We start from the raw sequence: 19,911 nt of genomic DNA on the forward strand, positions 1-19,911 counted from the left end.
ACATTTTAACTTACTATATTAAAAGGATGAAATAGGCAATTACAATGATGAGATAAGTCAAATATGTTGATTAGTAAGCCAATATTTTTGTGAACTTAGTCAGAATTATGAAATAGTAAGTCAAAGCTATGAGATAGTGAAACAGACATTTGACTTTAAGATATTAGAAATGATAAGATAGTAAGATAAATAAGTAAAATATGAGCTAATAAGTCCAAACTTTTGACTGCTAAGTCCAAACTTTGAAACAGGAAGTCAAAAGTACGATACAAAGTCAAAATTGTAGCTCACTAAGCAAAAATTATGAGATAGTAAGTCAAAACCTTGAGTTACTATCTCATATTTTTGACCTTTTTTTTCATGACTTATCATCTATATATCTTTCTTTTTCTTTTTCAGGCAGAAATGTACTTTCATACCTGAGACAGCTGTGAGTTGGTTTTGCTTTTGATTTGATTTCTACTTTGAACATTTATATCATTTTTAAAAGTCTAACTTATTTTTCATCAGGCAACAAATATAGACTTTAGTAATCTTGTGAGCGTGAGAGATTAAGACAATGGGTGTATTAAAGTGGGAAAAACGGAACCCCTTGATTATCAATTAAGCTTTAATGTACCTAAAAATGCCAGAATAAACTACAAATATTAACAAAAACATGCATCTAAAGTTACTTTCTTGCAGCTAGCAGGACCATTGCCTCAGAGCTGGTTTTAAGAACGTCTCAAATCTAAATTTAGAATACTTTGCAGTTTTCAAATTGTAAACAAAGGAGTTCCTCTGCAGCCTCTTGGCAACTTTAATAGAATTATGAAAAACATACATAACCAACCACCCACGGCAGGCAAAATATGGTCTGTCTTAACACCATCAGGAGGCTTTGCTAGATATTGTTGCAAATATGCAGTGAAGTACAACCGACAGACATGGAGAGCATTGATAGAAAGATCTGAGATAACAGACAGAGGACTGGTTTCCGAGAAATAGAGTAAAAGCATCTGCAAGATGAATGTACAAAATAATCCCTTTACTTGGCATCTGGATTGGACAGAAAAGGGACATTGTTCCAAATAAACAGCTTTCATTTCATCAATGCCTAGAACCCTGTGTCATAAAAAGAAATCCACACCTCCATGCGTCCAGTGTGGGACGACACACTTGTGCTTTTTCACGGCATCATATTTAAAAAGTAGCACGAACTGCAGTATTGTTTTGTGAAACCTCTGGTGACACCAATGTTGGAGATTTTTTTAATCAGGATTTTTTTTTTTTTTTTTGTGGAAACCTTTCAAAACCATAATCTACAGGTCTGCTTTTCTTCACTCCTGAAACGTTAACTGGGTGACAGTGACAATATGATACATAGTCGGATTCAATGACACACAATCAGGTTTTCTTAGGACCAGGAAAGCTGCTTTTAAAAGAAAAGAAAAAAACGGGTTGATTTTAAAACACCGTCAGCTTTGGAAATTTGCTTTTTTTATTTTGACATCTCATTGCAGGCCAGGAAAAAAGAAAAAAAACATACCCATCCATTAAAATGTGCCCCTTTTCCATTAAAACACATCAAGTTAACAGTATTCACCTAATCAATGAAGCTTTCCTCGGTGTCTCACAACTTCATCAACCAATTCCTATTCCTATACGGTGACATTCCACTTCTATCCCTCAGGCTAGGCTCAGGTGAAGGATTATTATTTTTCATCTTTTACAGAACTAACACTTGTATTTTTAAGACAAAATAACAGAACCAATCTAGAGTCCCGCCCTTGTGAAGAAGAACAGCCCCGCCTGTGCACACGAGTGCGAATAGGACGCACAGCTTGGCAACATGCACAGCACACAAACACACACACACACACACACACACACACACACACACACACTGGCCGACGTTCAGCTCAACACATCCCGGCAGATAGAAATCAACAACACAACCAAATGAGCAATACAAATTGCCACGAAAGGCAAAGATAAATAAGAACACTGGCAATTCCCTTGACATCATGAGGGATAGAATACCTGCTGAACTCAAGACTGAAAATATTTCCTGTTGCAGGATTTGAACAAGAGAAAGGGTGACAAAGTGAGCCCCCCAAAAATCAAATAATAAAAAACTTCACACTTCTGGTTTAGATGACGCGACTGCAGACCACCTGTACTGTAGATGAGATGTTAGGGTCGTGTTGACATGCTTTCCCCACCAGGACACCCTGTACCGTGACTATGTAAACATACAAGATTATGTACATAATGTGGGGTTTGTGTTACCTCTGAATGGGACAGTCAGCCTAACTGCCCCCCCCTTGTGCAGCAGTGGACCCATCGCTCTACTCTGAATGTGTGTGTGTTTATATGTAAGAGAGATAAAGACGGAGTGAGGTGAGCAGGTGTGGTCCAGGGCCAGAAAAAGAGCATCCGATTCAGCCACGAGACATATTTACAACACTGCTCACCACAGAGGAAGAACACTGAGGAAGAGGAAGTGGAGGAGGAGAGAAGCAGAAGAAGGGATGACCACAGGGACTGGGGATTGACATCCCCCTCGTGGAAATAATGTCACTGCCACTTACTGTCACTCTATTAACTTCATTTTACTTTCTTCTTTATTTTTTTTTTAAACAGATGTTGCATCCCACCTCTTTGGTAATCTCATGGGGGATTTTTCAAAATTAGCCAAGAATTGACTGCTTATATACTAGCATACACTTTTATGCAAATTAAGTAATAAACATATTTTCTTCTGCTTCTTGGGATTTTCAAATGTGTTTTTTGTTGTTTTTTTTCCTCTAGTTTTTAGAAATGAAGCACCAGTCGTGTGTAAAACAGCATTCAGTATCAACATCAGGCTATACTTTCAATTCTAGAGCTATCTGCTGCTCTGACACCCACACCTGCTTCTCCACTGAAGAGTTTCAATCCAAAATGAGCAACACTGAAACTACTCTTTACATAATGACCAAAACTAAAAAAAAACATGTAATTTATGAGTCATTTTATAATGCGCTGCCAAACAAAACACGTAGAAATACACATTGAACTACTGAAATCACCTTGAAATGAATGATTTTACTTTGTTAAAGCTGTTTTACCAGTAATTCATATTTGTAATGGATGGAATTATCTGTAATGTGAGACGTGTCACTCACACTCAGTTACAAACCCAACTCTGCAGTTCCCCTCGGATAAAGTATAAAGTGGTTAGCAATGCTAGCTAACGCCACTCTATGCTACCTTCGCAAACAAAGTTAGCATCTAGGTTGTGCGCAACGCGGGAGTATTTAGCAGCTAGAGAGCCAGATATTTCCCTTTAGGAGTTGTTGGAGAACAAAGCAGAGCTTAAACATGAGTGAATATTAGATTATATTCATCAGGTGTTCAAACACACGACTCAAAATGAATGCTAACGCTGCTCATGGTCTGCTAGAAGTGTAAATAAGCAGCTGTTTGCTAACACATTCACCAACTTTGTGACAGTAAAACGTCTGGATTTTGTTCCATAAGTTTGAAAACCTGCTTCAGAATCACATTAAAATGTGTAGTTTTAGCATTGGAACATGACCTAGCTCATCAGTAGGCCTATTTTGCGTTCTGTTTCATGTTGCATTTAGTGGTATTTAACATACTTTTTCCATGGAAGAAAGTTAGGAAAATGCTAAAGCTAATAGCAATGCCATGGTAAATGTCCGGAGGATCGACAGCCTTTTACATGCTAGCAAGTTAATTGTTTCATTTTGTTAAAATTGTGAAGGCTTGAAATCAGTATGCTCATTTATAATAAAAAAAAAAAGTGTAACCCAGAAACATGATTAACTTCTTCATATAATATTTTACAGAGTGAAAGAAACCCTAAATGTTGTGCTAGTGGAACAGCAGCTAGCAGCTAGCGGAATCAGGGCTTTCTGTAAGGTTATAATATAGCAACTGTTGTGTTTTCAGCTCGTACTGCTGCCTCAAAGTGGCCACAAATCTGATAATGCAGCTTTAAAGGTCCAGTGTGTAATGTTTTTAGTTGTTCATTATCAAAATCTGTGTAGCCTGTTTACAAACTTGTCTTTTTTCATGAATATTGACCACCACCATCACTTCTAAGTACTCCTATTGGCTTGAAATTTTACATTTCCACTTGCATGAACTGGGGCAGATGTGTTGATATATGTTGGCCGGTAAGGGCCATACAGGATATACTGCTCCTCCTTTTGCGTTTTCGCTCTGTCACAAGATAGACTCACAGGTGCTGCTAATCTGCTAATGGATATCTTCGTAAGCATAACATTTCACAATTAATAAAAATTAAACAAACGGACCGGATCATTGGAGGCAAAGCTGGATGAAGACGTGGATGACATCTTAGCTTTTTGAAGCGTGAAGGCTACGGCAGCTGTACTGCGTTACTAGGCTGCGTGGCGCAAGAGTGTCGATTGCGATATATGATCTCAATGCTAGATGGGAGAAATTCCCACACATTGGACCTTTAAAAATGGCTACGCACCATTTTAGGAAGAAACTCTTCAGTCGTTCAGCTGAGCAAAGAGCTCGTCGGTGTGGGAAGCTGCAGCAGACCCCTCTCCGTCCACAGGCACTCTGTTCAGTCCATAGTGACACCTTTAATATTGGCCTTTTGCACAAGTACAAGTAGAAGTCTCCATAAATAGAACTATACAGCAAAGTGCGGAAGGAACAGTACAAAAATACCTCTGAATTTACCTCTGCAGCAACACTGTGTTTTTTTTTCTTCTGATTTCTGATTGAAAAGGTGAAAACTGGAGTGAGACCAAGATATCAGTAAATAAATAACATACAATGTCATACTTTTACCTAGGCAAGATACATAACTCTTAGAAATGTGAAGACATCGTTCTAGTAGATACTTTGACCCCCCCCCCTCCCCTCCCGCTTAGCCACAGCAATCCTCTGTTAGAGCAGAAGGTGACCACATTTAAACAAATATTCAAAATATACAGAAAATATGGAAATATATTATATATATAGATACTTATAGAGTTTGGAAGTAATGTTCAGGGCAGTTTGACCATGTTCCCTGTGTCCACCTCTTCCTCCGCGCCTGTTTGAATGGTGATTTGTCTGCCAGTATGAACTGTCACTGTCCTTCTTCTTCTTCTTCTTCTTCTTCTTCTTCTTCTTCTTCTTCATTGTATGATTTCTGAGAACTCTGCAGTGCTCCTTAGGAAACTATGCAAATTAAAAATAAATACTATGAATCCATCCCACTGTCACTCAACAAAATATTCCCATTTACGATAATTTTCTTTTGCTATTCCTTAACCTAGATCAGAAAATAGGTCTTTTATTCCTCTTTATGTGTGTGTGTGTGTTTTTTAACTTTTTTTTGTTTTATTAATTTTTTGCATTTTTATCCACAAAATACATTTTTTTGAAAAAGTCATTCTCGTCAGATGTTGAGAAAAATATAGACCTCTGATTAACTCAACTCTCTCCGGATATAAGACTGCAGTCTCTTCCGTTAGAATGCAGGAGCGCCCCGGCACCTCGGTGGTAATCCAATCCCAACTGTAAGCACACTGGCACGGGCTCAGGATGGCTCTCCTGTTGCTGGGGCCAACAGGCCTGTCGGCACTAGAGGGCAGGATACTCACCTCCGAGCGTCCTCACAGAAGGGGTTGAGAGAGAGAGAGAGAGAGAGAGAAAGAGAGAGAGAGAGGGAGGTGTCTCTGATAACCCTGGGTCTACCTCTCCTGTCCTTTCACACCATTAAACCAAGACTGACCCAAATTCCTCAGTGGGAATTCACGCTTTTACCTCTGAAGTTGTACTTTAAACCCCTGTATGTTCGTATTCTCGCCCGCTGAAGTCTTCTCCCTTTAGAAGCCCTCTATATGACAGTAGGCCTCCAGACTGCAGAAGAGGATGTAGAGGAACCAGAGGCCGAAAAGGAAGGCTGACGTGGCCAGTCTGTGTCCCCGGGGCCCGCCCAGTTCTCCTCCGATGTGGGCCCGGCGCCGGTAGAGCAGCACCGACACGGCCAGGAAGGCGAAGATGGTGAAGAGAGTGACAGAGAAGGCCAGCGAGCCGGCTTCCACTACAAACGGCTTCCCTTTCATGTGCCAGTAGATAGCCGCCACCGACCAGGCCAAGCCGATTCCCAGGAAGACGTTGACGGCGTTGCTGCCGGTCACGTTCCCGATGGAGGCGTCTGCATAGGTGTCCTGGACTGCTGAGACCTTACTGGCGAAGGTGTCTGCAGAGAGAGAAGTCGTTTCATTTTGATCCACAGAAAGACATGACATCACCTTTTCCAAATGGAATTCTGCACACAAACTGCTGAAACGTTGGCAGAAAGGCTGTCGTTCACAGCTGATAGAAAAACTGGTTTACAGGGTCTTTACACATCACCATACTCTAGTCTAAGTCATTGTACTAGTGCATTAGCCGTTCAAAATACTTGTAGTCTTCTCCAGAACCATTGTGCCACAGAGGACTTAACATGCAACCACACTGTACAGTCTACTGACTTTGTGTTCTTCTTCTTCTTCTTCTTCAAGGGAAAATATTGCACTCGTACATTATCCTGACAGAGAACGTTGCAGATTCAGAATTTACTCACAAAATATCACAATTACCGGGGAAGACTCTGGACACGTGGCGGTGCATCGCTGACTCAGTGAGGTCCGGGCTCTAACTTGGGCAGATGTTTGGTCCCTTGTCTTGTGTGTGTGTGTGTGTGTGTGGTGTGTGTGTGTGTGTGTGTCTGTTTATACATGTGTTTGGTGTGTGTCTGTTTCTACGTGTGTTGTTTTGTCTTCTCTTCTTCCCATCTTTCCTTTGTTTAATTATTATTATTTCTTTTATTTTTTTTATTTTTTTTGTTGGCCCTGGGACGTGTTCTTCGTCTCAGTGTATTGTTTGTAATTGTTTGTCACTGTTTATTTCTTAAACATACAAATGATTCATGACATCATTGGCTGATGGCGGTGTGCCATGCGCCACCCATCCCATAGATTTTTCTTAAATTAAAAAGAAAATTATTTTGGATTTGTGACTGCTTGTCCTATTTTCACTATATGGGAGAGATCCCCACCCTGCCCTAAAATGTAACACAAGGGTTAAGTAAATTTTACTAAACCCTTGTGTTGTCTTCCTTTCAGAAAATCAACACTTTTTTTGATGTTTTGAATGTGTTTTTTTTTATGTTTTCAAAACTACGTAACACTCACTTATTAACTTTAGTTTTCCAGTTATTTTTGGACTTTATGGTCAATAAACCTCATTTATAGGAAATTAAACCTAATGTTTGAGTTAGAAAAGCAGAAATTAGGAATTATTTAGACTAAAAATAAAAGAATGGATGTTGATGGATAATCACAGACTGGAATATTTCAACTTTTACTCAATACTATTTCAAAACCGCTTCAACTTGTTTTTCAAATGCTATAAAATTTAAAAAGACACCCCAAAATTAATGAAAGTAGAGATGTGTACTTGCCAAAGAGGGTTGTGTGGAATCAATCATGTTATTTGGGGGAATTAAAAAGAACAGTGATATAGGAAAACGGGTCAATTTGACCCGAGGACAACATGAGGGTTAAAGTACTACTTATTACCTTTACTTTACTTATTTTTCAGATAGGTAATTTCACTTGTACTTGAGTAAGATACTCACATTGGTTTTACAAAGATCCAGAAGAGCTAGCGTAATGTTTTTTTCTAAACCTTAATTGTGCGGTTGTTAAGTTTCATTGAGTTTATTAATATCCAATAGCCAATGCGAGTTCAGGAAACCAAGGGTGAAGTAGACTGGATCAACAGCTTATTAGATAAAGACAACAGACACGCACATACAGAGATTCCCCGATTTATAGTTATAGATCATTGTTTCATGAAATGTAGACTACAACTCCCACAATTTCAGTTTCCTTTCACCCCATTCCCCCCAGATCATTCAGTTTACTGAAGATGATAAAAAAGCTGGAGGCAAATCTTTCATTTTCTGCCAAATCCATCTGTCGCTCAAAATATGAACTGCACTATGAAGGCCAGTAGACGCCGGCAATCTTCTCTGTATTCATCTTGTTTGTTTATAATATCTTTTCCCCCCAAAATGAATGCAGTGATGAATTATTAATGCTGCACACAGGACCTTTAATAACAAATATGCTGACAGAGTCAAAGTTTTTGGTGACACATTGTTCCTGTCAGATGAAAATGTCAGTTTGGGGAAAATAGGAAAATCAGCCATCTTGATGACAAAGCATGTTTTGCTGTTTGAATGAGTCTCGAAAGCTCATAAAAGAAGCTTATAATCCATCAACGGACATAAAAAAAACATGAATATACAAAACTTCAGAGAAGAGATTTTTGACAATGTCATGTCCTTTTTTCTCACCTGGGACAGATGTGCCGAGTGCCACAAACACCACAGCAGTGACTGAGTCCTTGAGGCCGATGGTGCAGCCGAAGTGAGACGCCAGGTCGCCGATGATGGCCGTGAGCAGGCCGATGATGATGATGGAGATGAAGAAACAGGCCCAGCCGTTCAGATAGTCTGTGGGAGGAACGCAAGCAAACAGGACCTTCCAGAAGACGGTGAGGAAGTGCATGACGTAGTCGAAACAGGACGGCAGCCGCTCTTCCCCTGTGTCATCTTCATCCTCATCTGCTCGGATGGGTGGGGTTGGAGGGGAGGCATGACAGGACAGAGCGGAGAAGCAGAGAGGGTACCAAGAGGTAGCAGAATATGTGGGCAAAGATAAAGAGAAGGGAAGTAACCATTTAGAGAAGAGGCAGACAGCCAAGACACAGGGTGAGATAGAAGATGAAACAAGCAAAAGCGAATATGACAGGGAAAGAAAACAGAAAGACAGATGATGAAGCACAAAGAGCCAGAGTAGAGTTGGAAAACATTGGCGAGATAAAGGATAGATAAAGGAGATAAGGGATGACAGAGAGGGAAGGGAAGAGAACAACATTCTCTTAAAATGGCACAATGGCTTATTCTTCAGTGTGAGACATCATATCGCGTAAGCCTGAGGTTACTGTGTACATGTCAACTGTAAATGTGCTACAAATACATTAAATAGATGGGGATAAAGTATGTACATGCACTTGGCTTTTGCTTTAGTTAGGTTACAGACTTTAGTTTACACTTTAATATTCCTACCTCTTTTAATAATGCAGGGATCATAACCTGATTTCTACTGAAGTACTTTCTTTTAGTACTATTAACTCACTCTGTGGGTTAAAAACTTGGCTTTTAGGCTCTAGGCTTTCGCCATAGTTCATGGGTATCCTCCCAAATCCAATACAAATTACTCATTCTGCAGATTTGTAGTGTGCTCGCACTGGAGAAGTGACACAATGAAATATATGCTCAAAGCAGACAGCATTCCATAATAACCAAGGTCGATTTTAGAGAGTTCTGTTTATTATACATGACATTATAGGCTCACAATGCAGTGCAAAAAGGAGCTGGAGGAGCTGCTCCCAGCTAGAAAAAATAGATATGGGTAGTGGTGATCAAGTTCCAGAAACATTAAATCTTAGGCAACACATTCTGAAATTTAATTGGCAGTGACAGTCAGAGACAAGGTTGCAGTTTGAGTCATCATGATAATAATAATATAATTTACTGTAAGTATAACATAGTGAAGTGATTTTTTGTACACTGTCAATACAGTATCGATGACTAAGTATGGAATGTGCTGTATAAATAAGCGTGCAGCAAGGATTTGGGACGTGTTCTCAGTTTATTTTGGCCTCCTGGCTGAGATCACACATTGTGAAATTTGCAGCAATTTGGTGGGACTGGTTGGCATGGTGACCAACACCGACTGACAAGTATAGTATTTAATGGGCTAATCATTTCAGATGGACGTATAGACTGTTTTTTTTAAGTTGGTTTAATTTATAATAAAACTTGTGTTTTATAATCTATACATGTATTGTTTTTCAGGGATGAGCGAGTACAGCACTATCTGTATCTGTATCTGTTTACTACATGAATTATCTGTATCCGTATCTGTACTCGGACTGGGCGGGGCCTAACCCGGAAGTGGTCAGATTTGACCCGGAAGTGGGTCTGGTTGTCTTGGAATGGGCGGGGCTTTAACCGGTATGTTATTTTAAGCATGCAATTGATATGGGTTGATCAGAAATTGTTATATTTATTGCTGATTAGAAAACTATTTCCGTGACAGCATCAGCATTGAGCTTCATGGTGTTGTCATGGTAACAAACAAACTATATAGGCCTACAGTATATAACAAGTTTGCAACAATAAATACAGCAATGGGCTTGCAATTATTAAGTAAAATGTAATGAACAAGAGTTTTCATACTCAACAATATGACTTTATTCTTTAACTTTAATTTTTCTATGATTAGGTGGATCATTTATTATTTTTGGTTCTTTTTTATTTTCACACTCACAGACACACACACTCAATTGTGAGTGTGTGGTGTCTGTGAGTGAGTAAGAGATACAGAGAGAGGAGAGAGAGAGAGAGAGAGAGAGGAGAGAGAGGAGAGGAGAGAGAGAGAGAGAGATGAGGGCGAGGGGTTGGAATGTGTTTGTGTGTGTAACTTAATTTGTAATATTATTCATTTATACCGCAACTACCTTTTATTTTTTATTATAAAACACAGCAAGAAAGTTTCAGACACTCAACAAAACTGGTTAGAGCCAGCAGGCAGTTTAAAAAAAAAAAAAACTCTGACGGCAGATATGCAACGCGAGTCGCATTCTACCAAGCACTATGTCTGAACAAACCCCACGGTTACCAGAAGTCTCCTGGTTACTAGGTACTAGTTCAAACCGAAGTATAAAACAAACCTGAAGCTGAAGAAACCCTAAATGTTAACGGGAAAGCCCCGCGGACCCGACGGAGAGAGAGCTGTTCACTTCTCCGTGTCCTGAGTGCGTGTGAGCGGAGCGGCACACAGCAACACAAGAAATCTGTGTGTGTAGGGAGGGGCGCTGGGACTAGCCCAGGGGTCGGCAACCCAAAATGTTGAAAGAGCCATATTGGACCAAAAAACAAAAAACAAATATGTCTGGAGCCGCAAAAAAATAAAAGCCTTATAGAAGCCTTATAATGAAGGCAACACATGCTGCATGTATTTATGATAGCTATATTAGCCTAATATCAAAATGACTAAGTTAACCACAAATACATTATAAGCCTTCATGATTAAATGTTTATTTTTACTAAAGTGCATCCTGTAGAGAATGACGCACCACGTGACTACTCTGTTGTGCGATGTCGCCTCCAGTTTAACTTCATTACAATATTAAGGAATTATGTTTCATTGCTTTGGTGAAATTAAAGAAATGCAATAAGGAAATCAGATTTTTGATGTCTATTTTGAGGATTCGACAAAACAACAAAACGGAAAGTGCCTAACGTGCCCTTATCGGGGAAAAGAGTGTATCAAAACGCAGCCTAATTTTTAAAAAAAAAACATAAACCTTTTAAAAAAAGGAAAGTATTTTAAAATAAAATTAATCATTTCCAGTTGAGTCTGTGAAAATGCCAAGAAAGCGTGTAAGAGTAAACGAAGCAGCGTCCTTTCCCTTTTTTGAACGCAACCAACGCAGTACGCTGGGACCTAGTCTTTCCCAAAATTATGACAAAAATCGATATCATTTAAAAAACAGCCATTGTACAAAAAATGTGCCTATGACAGGACGTGTTTACCGTTTATGTGATTCTGTTTTCGGACACAGGGTCAGTTTAAATGGGATGTGAGAGAACTTAATTTACGCAGGACTGCAACCCTTAAATTGTGAGGGGGTGCGAATTTTTTGTAGTTCATTTTTGAGAATATTGCTCCACAGGTATCCCGGTTTTTTTAAAAAACGCCACCTCCCCTGCACCCTATGTTTGAAACGTGTGGCAGGTATGAGAAATCTGTGACAGAAAGTTAAATTTTAATATTTATTCTAACTTTTTACAGCATGAAAAACGAAAAAGTTTGTGTCATGTTTGTTTTTACAAAACCATATTAAAAAAATTTTTTTATCCCCATCTTTTCCCTTTCAAAATTTTTGAAAAAAGCTTAGGGAGCCCCGGGGCGGAGAAGGCCGAGGGTCTAGAGCCGCGGGTTTCGACCCCCCGGGCTAGCCTATCCAGGAAAAAAGTGAGGGGGGGGGCGCGGGACTAGCCATCACGAAAGGTAGGGGAGGGGCGCTGGGACTAGTGTCACAGAAAATGTAGGGGAGGGGCGGGCCCCAGCCTATACGAAAAGTGTAGGGGGGGGGCGGGGGGACAGATCCAGAAAGGTAGGGGAGGGGCGCTGGGACTAGCCGTAAGATAAGTAGGGGAGGGGTGCTGGGATAGTATACAGAAAAAGGGAGGGGGGGGTGGGGACAGCCTATAAGAATAGTGTAAGGGAGGGGGTGGGGGCTAGCCAACAGAATAGTGTAGGGGAGGGGCGCTGGGATAGCATACAAAAAGTGAGGGGGGGGGGCGCGGGACTAGCCTATAAGTAATAGGGAGGGGGTGGGATGCCACACAGAATAGGGAAGGGAGGGCGTTTGACTGACGGACGCCTATCACAGAACGGGGAACAGTCAATGGAGACTTTCATTTAATCCCAGTCGATATTGCCGCATTACCGGGATAAAAACTTGTACTCGGAAAAAAGGCTTTATCCCTAAAGGTATTTTCAGCCGGGTACCGGATCTCCTATGTTTTTATTCTATTTTTTTGGCTTTTTCCCCTTTCTTTTGATAGGCCAAAATAGGCGGGGAAAGACATGCAAAAAATTTGGGCAAAGGTCAGATTTTGAAACCCCTTTACCTCTGCGGATATGGGGGCCAGCGGGACCCTGATCCCAAAACCCGCCACTTTGGGGGTATGGGTGCAAAAATCTTAAAGTTGAAATTTAACTAAAGCGGGCAATAATGGGGGCTGGAGTTTAAAAAATAACCCCAAAATTTCTCTCGGGAAAGAGCGGAAAATGAAAATTAGAAAAATGGGCAAAAAGAAAAGGGTCATATTTTTTTTTTAAGGACGTACTTGAGCAGAAGACAAAAAAGGTTTTGGGCTAAATTAAAAGAAGGTTAAGTTTAAAAAATAAAATGAAAGGGGGGGGGGGCGCCTCGTGTTTCCCAGCCCCTCACAAGACGGAGGGGACAAGGGGCGGGGTTTAAAACGGGGGGCCAAGTGAGTGCCTGTCCTTTTTTGAAAAGGAGGACATGAAAAAAAAAAAGAGCATGCTGGATTAAAATTTCCGCACCAAAAGTGCGAAGGAAGGCCTTTGGGGGGTTGGCTTTCCCGGGGGGGGGAATGCAGGGAAAAAGACGGGAAACCCAATGCCGGGGCCCTTGTGCTTGGGTGTCGTCGGGAAAAAATGGATGGCTTTTATATCGACATGAAATATTTTCCCGAGCGTAACAAAATTTCTTTTTGGGGGGAATTTAAAAATTAAAAAGGGTTTTGCCCGGCTTTTCCCCGAAACGGGATTTTTTAAAGGGTGAGGGCGGGGGGAGCCCGTATTTTGGGGGAGACGGGCTCCGGTGTGCCGGGGAGATCAGATGATTGATACCCCCTCATTTTAAAAAGGGGAGAGGGAGAAAGGGATCAAACTTTTCATCTAACCCTCAGCAAGGAAAAGCGATTTGCTTTTCCTTAAAAAATTTTTCCTTTAAAGAGCCTCCAAAATTGGGGGAATATAAAAACCTTTCATGAAAGAAATTTTATGAAATTTCGGGTTTTTTTAAGGGACGAGTTTTACTATTTCCTATCGGGGAAAAAAATTTGCACTAAATTTTAATATGAATAAAAGGGGTTTTTAAAACCCTTTTTTAATTTTTGTAAATGAAAGGGCCCGTTTTTCCTTGCCGCCCTGTTCAGGAGGGAATGGGTTTGGGGAAAAAAAATGAGTATGTTGGGACCCTGCTTTTATATCAAAAGGTTTTTCTTCTTCTGTTTTTTTATTTTGGGGGCTAGTAAAAAAAAAAAAATACTTTTGACTTTTCAAAGGGAAAAAAGAATTAATTTTATTGTGTGATGGGAACTTTTTAAAAAGGGAAAATAAAACTGTTTTTTTTCTTTAAAAAGGGGCTCTAAAATGAGGGCCACGTTTTTAAGGGAAAAACCCTTTGGGTTTTTCAAATCAGAAAAAAATCCCCCCCTATTGCTAGCTGCCTGTTCCCCCCGAAACACTGTAAAAAAACTTCCCCCCTAACTGCTAGTGGGTCCCCCGAAACAATGTTTAAAAAAAATCTACCACTTATGGGGTTTGCTTTCCTGTCCCAAAAACCCCACGTTAAAAAAATCTCCCTTTTACATCTGCTAGCTTTCCTCCCCCCGAAACACTGTAAAAAAAAAATTCCTAAATATTGCTAGCTGCCCCGTCCTCAGGGAAACACTGAAAAAAAAACCCCTCATAACTGCTAGCTGCCCGTCCCAGAACACACTTTTTTTAAAAAACTTCCCACCCTCTGCTAGCTGCCTGTTCCCCCCGGAAAACACTGAAAAAAAACTCCCCACTTTTGTGTTTGCCGGGCCGGGCCCCTGAAACCTGTTTAAAAAAAATCTCCTCACCCATCTGCTAGCTGGGCCGTCCCCAGAAAAAACGTAAAAAAAATATCCTATTGCAGCCTGGGCCCGTCCCCCGAACAATGTAAAAAAATTCCCCACCAAGGGTTAGCTGCCTGTCCCTAACCCAAATGTAAAAAACATTTTCCCACTACTGCTAGCTGCCTGTCCCCAGAAACACACTGTAAAAAAAAAAATTCCCCATATTTCTAGCTGCCTGTCCCGAACACACTGTAAAAAAATTTTCCCCACTACTGCTAGCTGCCCGTCCCCGAACAACTTTTGGGAAAAAAAATTCCTCACAAAATTTTAGTGCCCCCGGCCCCCGAACACCCCGGGAAAAAAATTTTCACCATATGCTAGCGGCCCGTCCCCAGAACACACCCGGGGGAAAAAATTTTTGGGCTCATGGGGTTTTTTTTTGCCTTTTTGATTTTTTTATATTTTTTTGGAAAAATGTTTTTTCCCCCTTGTACTGAGCACTTTGGGTTTTCAATTTAAAAAGTAAAGGGCATTTGTAAAAAAAGTTTTTTTTTATTATTTGATTATTTTATTATTATTATTAAAAAAAACATTCCCCCACTATTGCCCGGGCCCCTCCCCAGAACAACCCGGGAAAAAAACTCTCTCATTCTTGGGAGGGCCCGCAAAAAAACGCCAACAAAAAAAAATGGCCCCCCGCCAAAAAAAGCATACAACCAAAAGGTTTCCAGCGTTCCAAACCCCAAAAAAGACAAGAAGGAGTTGGGGGGGGGGGGGTTTTGAGTGCAGAAGAACAGAAGGCAAAGGGGGGGGGGGACGGGATAGGGGGCGGGGGGGCAAACTAGGGCCATTTGTTGAAAAACCTTGGGAAAGCAAAAAAGAACAATGCAGAACAATGTAGGGAGTTTGGAGGGGTGAGAAAATCCCGGGCCCCGGGAAAGCTGTGGGGAAAAAGCCAAGCCGGAGGAGACAAGGAATGGGCAGATGATGATCTGTTTTTACAGATTGACTCTGCCTCCGCCTCCCTCTTCACACCCCCAGCCCTCTTTCACAACTCCCCTGGCCTTTCCTCCTCCCCCCTCCCCTCCTCAGCCTGCCCCCTTTCAACGACCCGCACGCAATAAACCCCACCAGCCCGCTCCTCCCCCCTACTCCCGTCATCAGTTCACCACCCCCTCTCCCCCTCCCTGAGACCTACCTCCTACCATCCAACCCCCCAGTCATCCTCCACCCACTTCCCCATAACAGATGATCGGGTGAGAAGTCAACTGAAGAAGCTCAAGGAAAGGGAAAGGGGCCCCGGGCCCGGACGGCATCAGCCCAAGTCTCCTCAGGGACTGTGCTGACCAGCTCGTGGTGTGTTCAGGCACTTATTCAACTGAGCTGAGCCTGGAAAAGGGGTCCAGCCCTGTGGAAGACTCCGTGTGGTCCCGGTACCAAAGTCACCGCGACCCAGGAGCCAAACCATTCAGGCCTGTTGCCCGATTTCTCACCGATGAAGACCATGGAGAGGATCATCCTGCGTCACCTGCGACCCTGGTGGGCACACAGCTGGACCCCCTGCAGTTGCTTACCAGCCTGGGATTGGAGTGGACGACGCAGTGATCTACCTGCTGCACAGATCGCTGCTTCACCTGGAGGACAGCGGGAGCACTGTGAGAGTCATGTTCTTCGCTTCTCCAGTGCTTTTTAACACCATCCAGCCTTCGCTCCTCAGAGTGAAGATGGGAGTGCCGGAGGGGACCAACATCTGGCGCATGGACTACGGACTCCCTCACCAACAGACCACAGAAATGTGAGGTCCATCACTGTGTGTCTGACGTGGTGCACTGCGCACAGGTGCCCCTAGGGTCCCGGTGCCTCCCCCTTCCTTTTCACCTCTACACCTCGGACTTCACACACAACACCACCCACGCCACATCCAAAAGTTCTCTGGATGACACAGCCGTTGTTGTTGTGTCTCTGAGGGGAACGATCTGGAATACAGGTCGGTTATCAAGGACTTTGTCAGTGGTGTGAGCTCAACCGCTTCAGCTTAACACCAGCAAGACAAAGGAGATGATAGTCGATTCAGGAGGAAAACATCCCCTTCTCACGGTGAGCATCCAGGGATTGGCCCTTGATGTAGTGGAGAGTACAAATTCCTGGGTGTTCACCTAAACAAAAACTGAACTGGATGTTAACACCCAGCACTCTACAAGAAGGGCCAGAGTCGCCTCCATTGCGGAGGAACTCAGGTCCTTGGGTGTGGGACCCCTTTCCCCAGGACTTCTATGACTCTGTGGTGGCCTCTGCCATCCCTACGTGTGGTCTGTGGAGGGGGGCAGCTCGGACCGGGACAGGAGCAGACTCAATAGACGATCCGGAGAGCGAGCTCTGTCCTGGACTGTCCTCTGGACCCATAGAGGAAGTAGGGAGAGGAGGATGTTAGCCAAGTGACATCCCTCATGGACACACCTCTCACCCCTACATGACACTGTGGGTCCCTGAGCAGCTCCTTCAGCAGCAGACTGATACACCCCGGTGTAAGAAGGAGAGGTACCGAAAGGGCCTTCATCCCGGCCGCTGTCAGACCTACAACACCTGCTCTACCTGATAGTGTTGTAGTTTTGTTTCCTGTTTCTCCCCTTACATCACACACTTTCTGTTATCTTTAATATTGGTATTTTTATTATTTTATTCCCAAATACTTACTTTTCAAAAATTATGGTCTCAGGTTTAAAATAAAATTTAATTATGCTACCGACTCTTGCTTCTTTGCCCCTAATTACACATTCAACTTAACTTAATTTTAACGTCACTTACACCGCAATATTGTTTCTCTTATTTATGGCAAAACCCCACTTTAAAATCTTTTGTTTGACGGCATTTTACTTACTCGTTACCATATTTTCATGGGCTATTCTTGCCTGTATTTCTTGCCTTGTATTTCTTGCCTTGTATTTCTTTTTGTGCTTACTGTTTGTGTGTTATTGTTTTTTTTTTCTGTTTTTGCTGTTGCTGCTATCTGCTACTTTTAACGACAGAATTTCCCGTCGTGGGATAAATAAAGTATAATCTAATCTAATCAATCTAAACTAATCTAATCTAAGAAGTTTAAAGTCACCAAACATCTCTCAGAGCACCCTTTTAAATGAACAGCTTCGGAGTCATTGGAATGGTTAATAACTTTTTAGAGTTGAAGGTTAATTTTTTTAAAGATTGTTTTGGGGGCATTTTAGGCCCTTATTGGTGGGCCCTGCTTTACCAACGGGGCTATCTGGGCGCCCAGCAGAACCCCCCCCCCCTTGCAACTTTCGGCCAGCGAGCCGCCGGCCTCAACGTCGGGAAGTATCGTGTGATTTCAGGTCTCGCGCTGTAACGAATTGCTTCACGGCACTGCTCACATACGCCCATTCAGGAACCGGCTAACAAGGTAGCGATGGAGTTTTTCACACACATCGTTATGGCAGCGGCAAAAAAGAAGCAGAAACCTAGGGAAGCATTGTCGGAGGAAAAAAAAAAAGAGGAAACGGCAGACTGACCGAGGGAGGGGTAAGAAACAAGTAGACACAGGCGCTGTCAAATATCTATTCCAAAGCTGTAGGGAGGGGGGGGGTTCTATGGAGAAACCTGCCAGCAAAAAGCGTGAAAACAGCGAAGAAATGGCCAAAACTGCATTTTGGCCCTTTAATATTAACAAGAGCATAAACAATGTTTGAGAATATGTAAATAACAAGACAGGGCAGCGTGACCATCGTGAAGCTGCTCTTTCACATGGCTCTTTGTAGTTTTTCTTATTTAAAGCTAATGTACCTGCACTTACTACTGTTGTCTGGAGTTTGCAGCTTCAGGGTTGAAAGCACTTAATTGGAAGTCACTTTGGATAAAAGCGACAGCTAAATGGCATGTAGTGTGATGTAATGAATGGAGAGCAGGCCAGAGTCCGAGGACCGCAGGTTTCAGGGTGGGGTCTATGGATGGAGGAGGTCGGAGTAGGTACAGTGGGCCCAGGGCATGGAGGGATTTGTAGGTGAGAAGGAGGATTTTGTATGTGTTGCGGGACTTGATTGGAAGACCGATGGTGGACGAGGGTTTGGGGTGATGTGCTGCCAGGTTTTGGTGCGGGTGAGGACCCTGGCGGCAGAGTTTTGGTCATGCCTGTCTGGGGTTTTGCTTTTGATGTCCAGTGTGTGCATCCTCCCAGAGTCAGAGCAGAAAATGTTTGCAATCCTTTTATTTAACTGTACCTGCACTGACTGTAATGGCCTCCATGAACTGGTCTCTCCAGGAGTTGGTTCCCACCACCAGGGCCAGGTTGGTCTTCTTGATCAGCTTGTCCACTGTGCTCTGTGTGATAAAATGCCCAGACAGAAAAGAATGAAATCCCTCCGTTACTGTTAACTCCAGATGTAAATCCTTTTTTTCATTCGTCCAATAAATTGCTTTTATTTGAGGTCCCTTATAATCGGACTGAGCGTGGCAAAAGTGCTTTTTAGTCGGCCCTCCACATTCCTGTAATGCACAAAGCATCTTAAAATTGGTGTCTTCCCCATTAATCAGTCAATTTAAAAAGCTTTCATAAATACTTCTATTTTTCTTCTTGTGTTTGTTTTACCTGATTGTTTAAAAGTTGTATCTGTTGTAATTTAAATGTTATTGTAATTATTATTTTAATGTAATTTGCTTAAATGCATGTGTGCACTCAGCCCCATTGAAAAGGAGGGTCTCCCTCAATGGGCCCTGAGGAAAAAAAAAGAAGCTTTTTAAAATCTTTTTAGAATCTTTTTTAAAATGTAAACGATTTATGTTCAGAGGCTGCGTTGACAAACGTGAGGAGAAATGCACGAGCTTCGCCACATGATGGCAGTGGCATCAAGGACCAGGCAGCAGGAAGCTCTGATGGATGCATGATGAAACCAGAAACTAATACGTTATATATTTTGGTTGAGGAGGTTAGAGGATGCATATAAACCGTATCTCCTCCAGAAAAGCATGTGTGTGGGTTGGAAGAAGAGCAACTGCTTAAATCAGAGTTCTATAGCTGTTATTTCAGGCAAGGTGGCAGCTGAATTAGTTGGAATGATCTGTTATGTGTTTGATTGCATGGAAAACACTGCAGTAATACACGGGCACATCGGGCTCATTTGCTCTGTTTGAAGAGTAACCTTTCCCACCTTAAACTCGTACGATTCCTCAATAATGACTTCCAGCTTGGAGTGTTCCCCCAGCACTGGTTTTCCCATCTCCGCGATCCGCCTGGCTTCCTCCTCGTCTGATGTCATCTTTCTGTCTGGTACATCTGAGCGGAGAGGGCGAGACGGAGCAGAATAAATCACAATTAGAAAGATGCCAGTCAAAATAAGAGGATTCAGCTGATTAGCATGGTGTGTTGTACTTCACAGCATACAAAAAAAAACCATCAGAAG

General features: G+C 42.2%; 1 protein-coding gene across 1 annotated transcript in view; it reads right to left on the reverse strand.

Moving 5' to 3' along the window:
• Nucleotides 1-2,609: 2,609 nt before the first annotated feature.
• slc8a3 (solute carrier family 8 member 3) overlaps nucleotides 2,610-19,911 on the reverse strand; it is a 161,581-nt gene continuing 144,279 nt past the window's right edge. Inside the window, 5 exon segments of the mRNA XM_032499699.1 lie at nucleotides 2,610-3,982; nucleotides 4,473-6,220; nucleotides 8,366-8,635; nucleotides 18,733-18,832; nucleotides 19,660-19,784. Of these exon segments, the coding sequence (XP_032355590.1) occupies nucleotides 5,844-6,220; nucleotides 8,366-8,635; nucleotides 18,733-18,832; nucleotides 19,660-19,784 (872 nt within the window). The 3' untranslated portion in view covers nucleotides 2,610-3,982; nucleotides 4,473-5,843.

This window comes from Etheostoma spectabile, chromosome 20, assembly GCF_008692095.1.
Source record: "Etheostoma spectabile isolate EspeVRDwgs_2016 chromosome 20, UIUC_Espe_1.0, whole genome shotgun sequence".
NCBI lineage: Eukaryota > Metazoa > Chordata > Actinopteri > Perciformes > Percidae > Etheostoma > Etheostoma spectabile.